Source organism: Orbicella faveolata, unplaced genomic scaffold, assembly GCF_042242905.1.
Source record: "Orbicella faveolata isolate gen_17 unplaced genomic scaffold, um_ofav_v1 contig_24, whole genome shotgun sequence".
NCBI lineage: Eukaryota > Metazoa > Cnidaria > Anthozoa > Scleractinia > Merulinidae > Orbicella > Orbicella faveolata.
Window position 1 is genome coordinate 5,578,406 of NW_028301552.1, and position 13,086 is coordinate 5,591,491.

The window sequence follows — 13,086 nt, forward strand, 5'->3', positions numbered from 1 at the left end:
CGTTTCTGTTGGTTAGTTCCTCGGTACAGAGTAAACAACTATTGTGTCTTGTGCACGGTCAAAGCCAAAAAAGTGAACAAAAACATACAACAAAGAATTTTGTCGTTTTTCATAACCATTCCCCTCTGTTAGCTACGGAAGGACTAACGATTTAAACATCAGCGTAACTAACTCGCTCCCTTTATCAACTTCAAGTTCAGATAAATGAACTTTAAATTTGTATTGCCGCCGTCATATTTAGACGAGTTCTCAGGCAAAACAAGCAAACTATCTATTTAAGCTCTAAATATTATATTAAGAAGTAAGCAGTGTTGAAACTCAATCTCAGGTTTCTTCAATTCAATAGCTGTTGTTATTATTCACATCCAACAGGTCCAGCGTGAGTCAGCTGGTCACGCTCCACATAGACTCAAAACCAATTTCTGTTCTCTGTCACATGGGAGATTTTGGATGTGGAGATGGAGGATGGACGCTGGTCATGAAGATTGACGGCAGCAAGGTATCACATTCACCTCTCTACTCGTACACGCCAAGAATCATGATCTGTAAAAGTAAAATGGCTGCTTAGAGGTGGAATGAAATGAGCTCACTATTCTTGATGGGATTTAGCAGGAGTAACTCAGCTCAGTTAGTCGAGATTCTCAACATAATGTTTGACGTTTCTCGCAATCCTTTGGTTTTGCGGATTCGTCTAGACAAGAAAATTGTTTACAACAAAATGTTATGTTTACGAAGTCATCAAAACAGTACTCTGTAAGAATTCCAAAGTTAGATGATTAAATGAGCATCATTCTTTATATACGAGAGGCATTTTATATTTTAAAATGAACAGAACATCTATACTTTTTCTCCTCAGAGTACATTTCATTACGACTCGGGGTACTGGAGTAATAAAACTGAATACAACCTTCCTGGAGGGGAGACTGGGTTTGACTCACAAGAGACCAAGTTACCGACCTACTGGAACACATCCTTCTCCAAGATCTGTCTTGGTATGAAGATCGGCCAACAGATCAACTTCACTGTCATCAACAAACAGGCCAACTCTCTGTACTCACTGATCGCTGACGCGCAATACCGCAACACCTTACTGGGTCGTAACACGTGGAAGTCACTGATTGGTTCACAAGCCTCCTTGCAGGTCGGCTGTAATAAGGAAGGATTCAATACTGCAGGTAGCGTAAACGGCTCGTCTAAAGCAAGAATCGGTTTCCTCGGTAACGATGGAAACGAGTGCGACTCCCCTGACTCGAGAATCGGGTTTGGTACAGGAGGATATCCTGTTGACTCCAACACCTGTGGAAACGAGGCTTCATGGTCACCAGATAATGGCGACAAACACATCAAAGCCATGGGTTATATCTTAGTCCAGTGATGAGAACTCTGTATGATGACATCCTATCAAAGAATCGTTCGGATAAAAGCTTCCATTTTTAGAGAATAAGTGTACTATAGACCAAATATTAACTAAAAAGTAGTAACACTTGGAAGACGCTGATTGGTTCTCAGGCCTCATTGCAGCTCAACTGTAGCAAGGAGGGGTTCAATGCTAAGGGTGATTCCAAAGCAAGAATGGGTGTCATTAGTGACCAGCAGAATCACTGCTCCAGTTGTAACTCCAGAATCGGGTTTGGTACAGGAGGGCATCCTGTTGACTCCAACACCTGTGGAAACGGAGCTTCATGGTTACCAGATAATGGCGACAAACAAATCAAAGCTATTGGTTACATATTAGTGCAGTAAGAAGGAACTGATGAGATGAAGTCAATATCCATTACCTAAATCAATTTACTCAAAACACATTAAAATCACGTCAGTCCCATATTTTTAACCCGATTTAGCATGGACTTAAGTTTTGTGCGTGAGCCTGAAGGGATGGGTCTCTTTTGGCCGACCATATGTTTTTCCAAAAGAGTGCACTCAATAGGCTCGTAAGGCATCGGAACTTGCAAATAATCAAGTGACATTTTCGTTGTTATACACCTTAATGATGTCATCTTTAAAAATATCTGCCATCTTGGATCTGCCATGTTAGATTTCAATTCTTTTTTACTTCTTTTTTCCTACACTAAAGAAATAAATAAAATGTTAAATTAAAAAAAAAAAAAAAGTTAGATTTCAATATTTTTTTTCAAATGCAAGAACAACTGAAAAACTGATATAGACAAATCCAAAAAGAATATGAAGATTTAACAAACTGGAAAGATTTGATCATTAAGATCGCTACAAAATCCAAAATCTCTCCAGAACATAAATTTAAAATTTTGAAACACTAAACTTGGATACAACACTGCTTACCATAGACACGTCAGATTATAAGGGGATTGACCAAACATTTTTAAAAAGAAATTTTTGGGCATGATTTGTTGCCATTGTTGTTGTGGGAGTCGCGGTGGCCTCATGGTTAGTGCGGCTTGTCTCCGGATCGCGAAGTCCGGGTTCGAGCCCTGGCCTGGGGCATTGCGTTGTGTTCTTGATGAAAACACTTTACTCTCACAGTGCCTCTCTCCACCCAGGTGTATAAATGGGTACCGGTGAATTTATTGCTGGTGGTAACCCTGCAATGGAATAGCATCTCATCCAGGGGGGAATAGAAATACTTCAAGTCACTTTTTGCTACTGAAACAGGAGAGAAGCTCCGGCCTGATGAGCCACGTTGTTTTACCTACACACCTACCTTAATTGTTGAAAAAGAATTGTAGTATTGATCCAACAAAGAAGAAGTGCTGAAAATGCTGGAAACTGTTGCCAGCCACCTTGCATCCCGTGTATAAGCTAAGAAGTCTGAACAGTTTATGGGTGACTTATGAAACGTTCGCCTTTTTAGTAAAGAAAATAACCTTATTATTGTCAGTCTTAGGACGTAAATCGCTGTTGAAATAAGGAGGTTTTCATTTTCTAGATTGGCTATTCATTTGTTGGTTTCCTTGACTCACTAAAACACAAGATGATTTGATTGACATTACCGAAATAGAAAACATTTTCCCTGTTTTATTGAGTTGTAGTGGAATTCTACTTGTAAACGAAGTTCCACAAATGGAGCAATCAAGTTGGCTGAGCTATCCTATGATATTATCTTTTGATAATTCTATAACATAATTTAAGGACAAAGGCCGACTCCGGAGATCTAGAGTCTCCCTTTTATTCAGAACAATCCATGCTTGTACTTGTTACATAACAACCTTTGGTCTAAGTTTTTCTGTATATATGCTAATGTAATTTATGATCTTTGTATGTAATAATTTATATTGCTCTTGTCGTTTTGTTTTGGCCAGTTAATTTTGGAACCATATCTAAAATTTGGAAAGTAAATGGTTTCGACTCTGTTTCTTCGATCGAGAGAAATAAGGCAAATGAGACTTGTGCGCATGCGTGATTCTGCATAAAGCGAACTGCGCAAGTCTTTGCGTGGATGTGGTTTTCTAGCTCGTGATGGTTTGACAGTTGATTGATGTTTCCAAATGATCTGGTCATTATAAAAGAATGCGAGCTGAGTTTCTGAGTCAGAATTGGGAATTTTAGTGACGATTAGGGTTCAATGGTCAGTTGGAGCAATAATAAAGCAGTTCAATCTACATTGAGAGTTACTGGTGAGACTTGTTTGTGTGGTAAATAGAAAGCAAGCTAATTCCCCATGATTTTTTTCTTTATGTATCCATTATGATCTTGATCTTCGCCAAGAAGAAGTTTCTGTCATGTGAGGGTACTTTTCTTGTAAGAGAAGCCGAGAGGTTGCCGACATTTAACGAGTACGCTAAGAGTCAATCACGCCCAAGGCTGACAATTCTAATATATAGATTTAGGCCAGCCTAAAAACGCAGCTCCTGGGCCGGTTTGTTCAGAGCCCGATTAAGCTAACCCATAGAAAGGTAGAATTTTGATTTCATGTAACTTTGCGGTGAGGTTTTCTGTATATTGTTCGGCCTTCTGTTTTGAGTTTTAACAGGAGCCATAATCGAGGAGGGAGACCGTAAGCGCGCGCCATTTCAAGTATTGGGGTTGTCCCCATGATATGGGACAATAATTCTATTTTTAGAAGAAATTGCGCCGTCACCTGCGGCACACGCGCGTACATGCTGCGAGGATTTTTGCTGATGTCGCGCGGGGTCTGAATGGGCCGGTCCGAAATTCCCGAAATTTTTCATGTTTTTGGCCCACAACTCAACGCGTTTACGTCTGTTGGAATTTTGCTTAAGTATTTTCGTCGTAAGTTGCTCCAGTTTGAGTGAAGTAAGACAGTGTCGAATTTAGGTATGTTCCGCTGTAAGCTTATTGCATATATCGCTGACCAAGTTGTGTTCCGACGGATGCTTCTTTTACATGAGCTGTACATTACTCCACTTTAAATTTCACATATGTTGAAGATTAACAGCTTTTCCATTACACAGCAAAAAACTAGCTTGATATATCTAGATATAGCAGAGTTTCAAGACTTCATAGTTTCCTAGCTTCTCTTGCCACACGCTTGCGAAGAATTTGTCAGTCTATCGCGACCGAAAAGTAAAACAAAATAATTGCTAGTTTGAGTTTCGCTTGAATTGTAAGAAACGCTTGATGTTTCATCAAGGCTTAATAACTTTACGTCCGTAGATACTGCTCAGTTTTATTCGTGTAAAAATCCAGTAAATTCTCTGTTGTCGATGAATGAGAGCGCCCGCCGATGCGTGTTTTGTACAGTCAGTAAACATGACAAATTGCACCGAAGTTCCGCCGCACTTTCGTGTGAAAGCGTACATCGAGCTCAAACAATAGCTCTATAGTTTTTAAATATGCTTAAGATTGATAGATGTTTGCGAACATATTAAAAGCTAAGCTAAAAATATGTGAATAGAGCAGAAATAATCAGCAAAGTTACGATGAAGCTTTCTTTCATCAACTTGGAATAACGATTTCGATTTTGTTGATCGAGTTATCAAAACTCCTTGTCTATTTTCATTTTCGCAGTGTAAAACTTTACTATGCTTATGTTGAAGAAACACACATGATGTTAGTAGCCTTTTTTGCGCTCGTGAAATTTGTTGCAGCATCTCAGCACAAAAGATAACGAAAGAAATCTTTGTCAAGATTTGTTGACAATTGAAAACACCGACTCGGACTTGAAAGTGCACGAGCTGCACTATGCAAATGAGCTAATTGTACGCGTCAAAATTTCCTTTCAAAAACTTTTCAAACTCACCAAACAAGCAGAAACAATAAGACACTATCAAAACAGGTTTTGGTTATGATTAACCATTGTTTGAGAAACTCACAAATTAACTCGATACCAGAGTACAGAGTTTTCTTGCTATATTCTTAAGTCAGAACAAACGGAAAAACATAGGCGTAAGCTTACAATTAGCGTGAGCAGATCTTATTATTCATTCCCAGCGCGAGATTGTTTTCGACCCTGAAAAACCCACCTTTTCCGTTAGTTCAGAGCATAAAACTACATATAAGAGCCCTGCTTCGTATTCCCTGCCATCGCTGTGAAAAATCTGCAAGAGAATCTCTCAACTCTCACCATTTGATCACGCAACGTGACAACATCCACGCGAGAGCCCCTGACATGTGCGTGAATCCGCGCGGATATATGACGTCAGGATGGCGCAATTTGTTCTAAAAATAGAAAAATTGTCCCATATCATAGGTGCGCGCGAATCCCGAGACTTACGGTCTCCGTCCCCGATTATGGCTCCTGGTTTTGATAATCACCATCGAAAACACGCACTTGGTCAGCGGTCAGCTTCAAAAAAACACGTGACCTCGATGAGCTGTAACCTTAAGCCCGAGATAGGGTCACGTGATACTGATCAGCGGATACCTTGTTTTGACAGGTGCCAATTGATCATAACGTGGATGTCTAATATCAAAGAAGTACACGGTAAACCAAGGCTGCATGTCTCTGTCAACCTATTATTTGGAGTATGGGCGCCATGTTGCGCGTCTCCGCCGTCGACGTCGTCGTCGCCGTCGTGCGTACGCGCTCACGAGCAATGCCGCTAGCCATGAAAACCATGAGAAAATCAACTCAAGGGTTTCCCTTTCTTTCCTGTATGAGTGTGGGACTCCGCTTGGCGGCCCTTCGGGCCTCAGGAGCTCCGGTATAATAAATTTGATTCGCACAATTTTTCGCCGGTTGATTTAACAAATAAAGAAGTCTAAGCCGTGTATTCTCTTGAGGATTTTTCAGAGCAATGGCAGGGAATAAGAACCAGAGCGCTTATATGTAGTTATATGCTCTGAGCTAACGGAAAAGGCAAATTTTTCAGGGTTGAAAACGTAAAACAAGACTTCAATTTCGCGGTGTAAATCAATAATGAGATCTCCTCGTGCTAGTTGTAAGCTTACGCGTATGCTTTTGCTTTTGCTCTGACTTAAGAATATAGTAAGAAAACTCTCTACTCTGGTATCGAGTTAATTTGTGAGTTTCTCAGACAATGGTTAATCATAACCAAAACCTGTTTTTGATGGTTTCTTATTGTTCCTGCTTGTTTGGCGAAATGTACTACCGTGAACAATTTTTGGAACGAAAAAGATCTCAAAACAACACTTCGTTGTGTCATCGTTGCAGCTTAACCCTAAACATCGGATACAATTTTGTTCACGGTTGTTAATTAATTGTTTCTTGCTAATTAACTTGATAATTATGTAGATAAATATTACGTACTGATATAAACAAAAACAGGAAATGGATAGTAAAACATCGCTAGGAACCTCAGCAGAACAAACTTGAAATAGATAAATGATTAATGAATGAATAAGAAAAGATTCGTTCAGAGAAATAGACAATTAAAATTAAGGTGGAATTGAAGTAGAAATTACTGATTGAAAAATACTTTTTATAAACTGATTATAAAAAATACTGATTAGATGCTTGAAGTGAAAAGGGCTGATATAAAGTATTTACGCACAATTTATGATAAAAATAGACATCATCGCATCCGCGTAAATGACGTGTATTATATTAATCAATTACAAGCGAACAAAATCGTCTTCCCCCCCCTCCCCCCACCGAAAAACATTTTTAAACATTTAACCACAGCCTCTGAAATGTCTGAAAAAATTCAAAACAACGAAAGTTGTTAGCTTAGAAATGAAGAAATTTTGAACCCGCGCCACATCCTGAAAGAAATCTTTCAGACCCTTCATTAATTAACTTAAAATTATATGATTGATCAATTGTTATTAGTAGACGTAGTTGGTAGGTAGTTTGGAGGTTATCTCTATATGAAAAAACATTCTCCCCTCCCCCAAAAAAAACAGTAAAGAAAAACGAATTTATAAGACTTTACATTATAAAACTACTAGTGGAGGTTTTTTCATGAATTCAACTTTATCATCTTTATCGTAGTGTAGAAGATCCCCCTAATCGTTTGTGTGCATCCTCACTGCGCGTGCGCTTAGTAATAGCAGACGAGCAACAGTAGAGTGAGTGACTACTACTTCAACTTTGCGTGCATTCAGCAATCGTGGACGATTATCCCAATTTTTCTTTTGATGATCTTTGCGCGAGCGTCCTTAAGATATCAGCTAGCGCTGCCGCAAGATCTCAATGATCAGATTTTTTGCTTACAATCGCGTTTTTCTTCTCCAATTGTAAATTTGACTGCAAGCCTTGACAGGAAATACCTACAAAATGTATCGATAATAATGTTATCTGCAGTTCTTTTTACAGTCTTACGGTATTTTTCTTCTAGATTGCGCTCCGATTTGGTCATGACAATATTTGTCTCATTTCTCTCCTAGAAAAAGTAGAAAACAAGTGACTTTTTCTCGGGAGAAAAAACGCGGAAATTTGCATGGTGCAAAAATGTGTTGCAAAATTACTGTTCAACAAAATTGTTCAATTCCCTGAAAAAGAACTTGAAGTTTAGTTATGAAACATAAAGATATTTGTTGAATTTCAACAATTCTAACAAGTCAGTATACTTACTTCATAAATGGGCGCCGGAGATTGAGAGCAGCTCTCAGTTTAAACTGAGGTTTGTAGATAATGCAGTTTGCAAGCCGATCTGAGAAGCTGAAAACAGGAAAAAAAACACTTTTACATGTGCGTTTTAGGAATATACAAAGTATACCGTTGTTGTTCATTTTGGTGACCACCTCGGGCATTTGGAAGCTGTGCTAATGACAGAATTAGAAAATAAATTTTCTTAGATTTTTGTTGCTGAATTTTTAGTCAAATCAGCCAGTGATAAGTTACGACTGAGTACTTTCTCTCGCACTTCCCAAACTCATTAATAATGGACACATAAAGAAAAAATTCATGGGGAATTAGCTTGCTTTCTATTTACCACACAAACAAGTCTCACCAGTAACTCTCAATGTAGATTGAACTGCTTTATTATTGTCCCAACTAACCATTGAACCCTAATCGTCACTAACATTCACAATTCTAACTCAGAAACTCAGCTCGCGTTCTTTTATGATGACCAGATTGGAACAATAAATCAACTGTCAAACCATCACGAGCTAGAAAACCATGTCCACGAAAAGACTTGCACAGTTCACTTTATGAGGAATCACGCATGCGCACAAATCTCCTTTGTGTTATTTCTCTCGATCGAAGAAACAGAGTCGAAACCATTTGCTTTCCAAATTTTTGCTATGGTTCCAAAATTAACTGGTTAAAATAAAACGACAAGAGCAATATAAAATATGGCGTACAAAGATCATAAATTACAAGAGCATATATACAGAAAAAATTGGACTTAAGGTTGGTACAAGCATGTATTGTTCAAATAAATAATTTAAGACTCTAGATTTCTGGAATCGGCTTTTTTCCTTAAATTATGTTATAGAATTATCAACTTACCTCATTCATGCACTGTAATTTGTTCTCCTGATTAGGCCCCTCCTTAGCAGCTGGCGTGGAATCTTCATCGTCGTTAGTATCGTCACTGTAAGTTTCCCATCTCGCCTGGCTGATATTCTTCTCTTCAACTGCAAGTTGTTCCACAGCAGCTTCGGCGCCAAAACCAGTTTTACAGTTCTCCTCTTGATTGTTGACTTGAGGTAATTTACTCATTTCCTCAGCAGGTAATTGTACTCCAACTGCTTGGGTCTCGAATCATCTGTCAAATAAACATTTTTTTAAAATTTAAGTTCATTTTTCACGTTTAAAACAAGCAAGGACATAAAATACATCAGGTTGCTAAACGACAGCCACTTAGATAGCGAAAAAGTTCAACCAAAGGACTAAATATTTATAAATATGTCATTTGCCTGCGGGAAGTTTCTACTGGGAAAAACTTTGCCGAGATCTTAAGGGTTCAAATGTTTCAAAATCATTTCTTACAATAACTGTCAAATTTCTCTCGTGCTCATTGGCTATTTTCTTTTTATCTTCAATTTAAAAAGATATCGTCAACATTTTATGCGTAGTACTCATCCTCTTATTGATGATAAATTGTGTCACAAGATCGACCGATGAACCCTATGAATCAACCGAATCGACCAGCCCATTCATGATCACATGACATCTAACAATGAAACTGTTTCACACCAAATGCCCCGAGCGGGAAACAGTTCACTGTTACCCGCGAAATGTTGGCGGCTGTTGCACGTCATTTCTCAGTAAAGTGATTAGTTATTTTCCACCGGTTTGACCCATTTGTTTTGTTATATAACAAATCACTTGATGACTGGTCCCTTGGGGAACTGTGAATTTTGTTCCCCTCGAATCTCAATGTTTCCCCGAGACGAACATTGAGTCTCGGGAAACAAAATTCACTGTTCCCCTGGGGACCAGTCATTAAGTGTTAATTGTTTCTCGGTAGACTCAAGCCCAACTCCTCGGTCATGCATGCTTGTAAATATCCAGCTGGTCTGCCTCCCGCCAATTGTGATTTTTAAGCCTTTTAATTTATGTTTAGTGGATATATTTGTGAACCAGCTAGGTATAGCTAAACGCATTGACCGCTATAAACAACAACATTTGTTGGGAACTGTATTCAGCGAGTTGTAGGCTCAAACTCCAAATATACGAAGGGCTACGAATTATTTAATCAACCAATCACGGAATCCGGAACATACAATAAACGGCGAATCACAGTGGCTAAAAAACGGTGAAGATGCTAGACTCAAAACTCCATAAACAGCGGCAAGGCTGGCCTAAAATCTCAAACACGGTAACAAAAACTGAAAAAATACAACAGAGATAAAAATCTGGAAAATTACGGCAGCGAAGTTCAAATGTAGGCGCGAGCACGTTCCGGGCCACGATCGGCTAATTAAAATCACCTGAAATCACGGGAGCGGACAAAAACTCGTATTAAGGTGAGAGGGGTGAGTTCAGAGTTCCTAAAGTGGGATGAGTTCGGAGTTCGTAAAGTTCAAAACAACATTTGAACGACTACTATTAGGGACTCTAGCTGCGTTTCTTTTAAGAAACACAGGGAAAGTCCGCGATAGTAAAAACCCATAATATCATCCAGCTGCTGTGAAGCGGTGTTTTTAATATTAATATTGATTTACTAGTATCAGAAATCCACATGAGCCAGAAAAATATAACGGACTTTGCCCTGTAAAATGGCCTTTATTCTCACTCAACTTACTTGTGTTTTTTCGTGTTGCAATCAGTGTGTTCTCCTGTGTAGGCCCCTCCTCAGCAGGTTTCTTACAATCTTCCTCCTGGCTAGTATCGCCATTGTAGATTATTCTCGTCAGCCGTTAGTTGTTCCACAGCGTCTTCGGTGTAAAACCCAGTTTTCAAGTTACTAGCTTCAGTATTTTCTTTAGAAAGGTTTTTCTCTCTGGCTGTTAATTGGCCAATCTCAGCTTGGAGTTCGTTGTTCTCAGTCCTCTCTAAATTATCCCCGTCAGGATGAGTATTTTTCTCTTCTGGTTGCTTTCCCTGCTGCTTAGTTGACATAGAATGGAAAGGAATGGAAAGAATGAAATAGAAAAGAACAGAATGGAAAAGAAAAGGAAATACTTCATTTAAACAAGGTCCAAAAAACTTTATAAACTTTAGTCATTTTAGAAACGTGGAAAAAGGTTTGCCTAGTGCTTAAGCCTTTATATTTCGCCACGGTCAATCAGTTTCGGGTCACGTGGTCCAAGTCGGAAGGCGTACTCCGGGCAAGTTGTCTCGCTTACGTCACCTAAATCAATTGACCTTACAGGCCTGGGAGTAAGTCGTACACTGTGAGAAACTAGGCAAAAACAGGTGAGGTTAGAGTCATCTCGCAGTTGCTTTTGGGCTCGTTACTGGGTCTTGAGGAAACAAATTAACCGGTAGAAGCCATATTATCCCCAGCAGCATTCCCACAAGCAACTGCGAGATGAGACTAGCGCCGAATTCCTTCTCGTTTCTAAAGAAGCGAATATAAGTATTATGAATATGTATCTAAACTAACGAGGCATAATTAATGTTTTAGCGAATACTTTTCACACGCTATTCCTAATTTGTATTTTACACTCCTTAATTGTTTTCCAGCAGCATTGAAAATTTTGAAGACTTTTAGGCGTCACCAATGGGTTGCCGCATGTACATTGCCTCATTTGATAACCGCCTGTCATGTTAAAGATTTCAGCAATTTTCCTTTCAGTTTAAAATTTGGGCAATTGTTTTCTCTTTTTTTTTTTGCGATTTCGGGTACTGTTGAAAGTTGTCAAATAATTATGAAAAGAAACGTTAGATATGGAATGTCTTCTATAATAAAAACAGTAGGATACCGAAACACACCCAATATTAAAGCATCACATTTTTTTTCTTAAACGCCAAAGACTTATCACGAACGAGCATTTGGTGTTTAAATCCAACTAGAGTGTTTTCGTAAACGACTATAGCAACGAGCAAAAAACACTTACCTCCATGATTAAACCAACCTTTAGTTTCGTTTTCGCAAAACTAAGAGCGTTTTTCTCAGTTATAAAGACGTGTCACTGATAGTACAACTGTACGAATGTAAAACGACGAAAACGAACTGGCTGCAATTAGCTACGTCACATTGCCGTAACAATGTAAGAGGCGATGACGACTTGCATGTAATTAATCAATCTTCAATTAAACGTTGAAAATAATGTTATTAATAGCCACAGTTTACTTTTTATAAGCAACGGTAACAGTAAATTTCAGTCTAGTTATATTGACATCAGCAAAATAAAGCAAACAAAATAGAAATTGAGATGTTTTGTACTGAAGAAACTGTGCGCGAGCACACCTGGGCACTGCTACAGCGCGCGCAAAGCTTTGAAGAGACAGAGGCCCTATCCACGCTATTATGGTGCCGATAGTAGTTTTAGTAGTTTTGCCCATTGGAGGTTTCTTGTACCAGTCGCCAAATGATCGATTACGCAAAGGCAAACCTGGCCATTTTTTTCTGTCGTTTATCAACTTCTCCACTTCACAGAAACGTTCTTTCAGTGCGCATACTATGGGTTTAGTGTTCACATTTTCACCCACTTCTCTTAGCTATTCAATAAATTCATTGCTAACTATCTCGTGTTGCAAAACAATAGCAAAACAGTTTTCTCCGCCGTTGCCTAGCGACCCGAGAGCTCACCATGTTCAATAAATGTTTGACGGAAAAGAATATTAATCATGAATGACCAATCATGAACGAAATCTTTATGTACGCAGGGCCGCGCGTACAGAACATGACGCGTGCAGTTTCAATTTAGCGGGAAAATTTCCCTCGAGTTTAGTGCAAGTTCCTTTTGTTTAAGTTTCGGCAATGTGAAGATTATTCTGAACAATCCAAATCCTACTTCGAGCCTTTGACTTTTGCCCGGCTAAGATGTTTACTTAAACTTGAGTTTTTTGACTTTGTTTACATTTTAGCGAATTTTTCCCCGACAATTTTAGAAACCAGACTAAGCGTTTTCGTTAAACTTTTGGTCAACTAATTGCGGCGTGTTAGGATCCTAATAACCTTTGTTTTCCTTCACCGTGCATTGTGAGAACTTTGTAGTCAATCACAAATAAAACATGTTTTGGCGCACAAGTTGTTGTCACCATGTTATAAAAGAATTGATTCATGCTTTTAGCTGTGCGTATATCGAGTTATGGATGCACTTGGGAAGTTTGGTGAACACTCAAGAAGCTAGAGTTGCTTTTGTACTCACCAAACTGCCCGCGTGCATCCATAACTCGATATACGC

At 38.9% G+C, this 13,086-nt stretch overlaps 1 protein-coding gene across 1 annotated transcript; it reads left to right on the forward strand.

Annotated features, from left to right (window-relative positions):
• The first annotated feature begins 380 nt into the window (after positions 1-380).
• LOC149110078 (putative skeletal organic matrix protein 5) lies at positions 381-2,110 on the forward strand. The gene is made up of 2 exons (XM_089292463.1): positions 381-499; positions 857-2,110. Exons 1-2 carry the CDS (start codon positions 437-439, stop codon positions 1,373-1,375), a joined length of 582 nt encoding a protein of 193 aa, XP_089148589.1. The 5' UTR covers positions 381-436; the 3' UTR covers positions 1,376-2,110.
• The last annotated feature ends 10,976 nt before the right edge of the window (positions 2,111-13,086 follow it).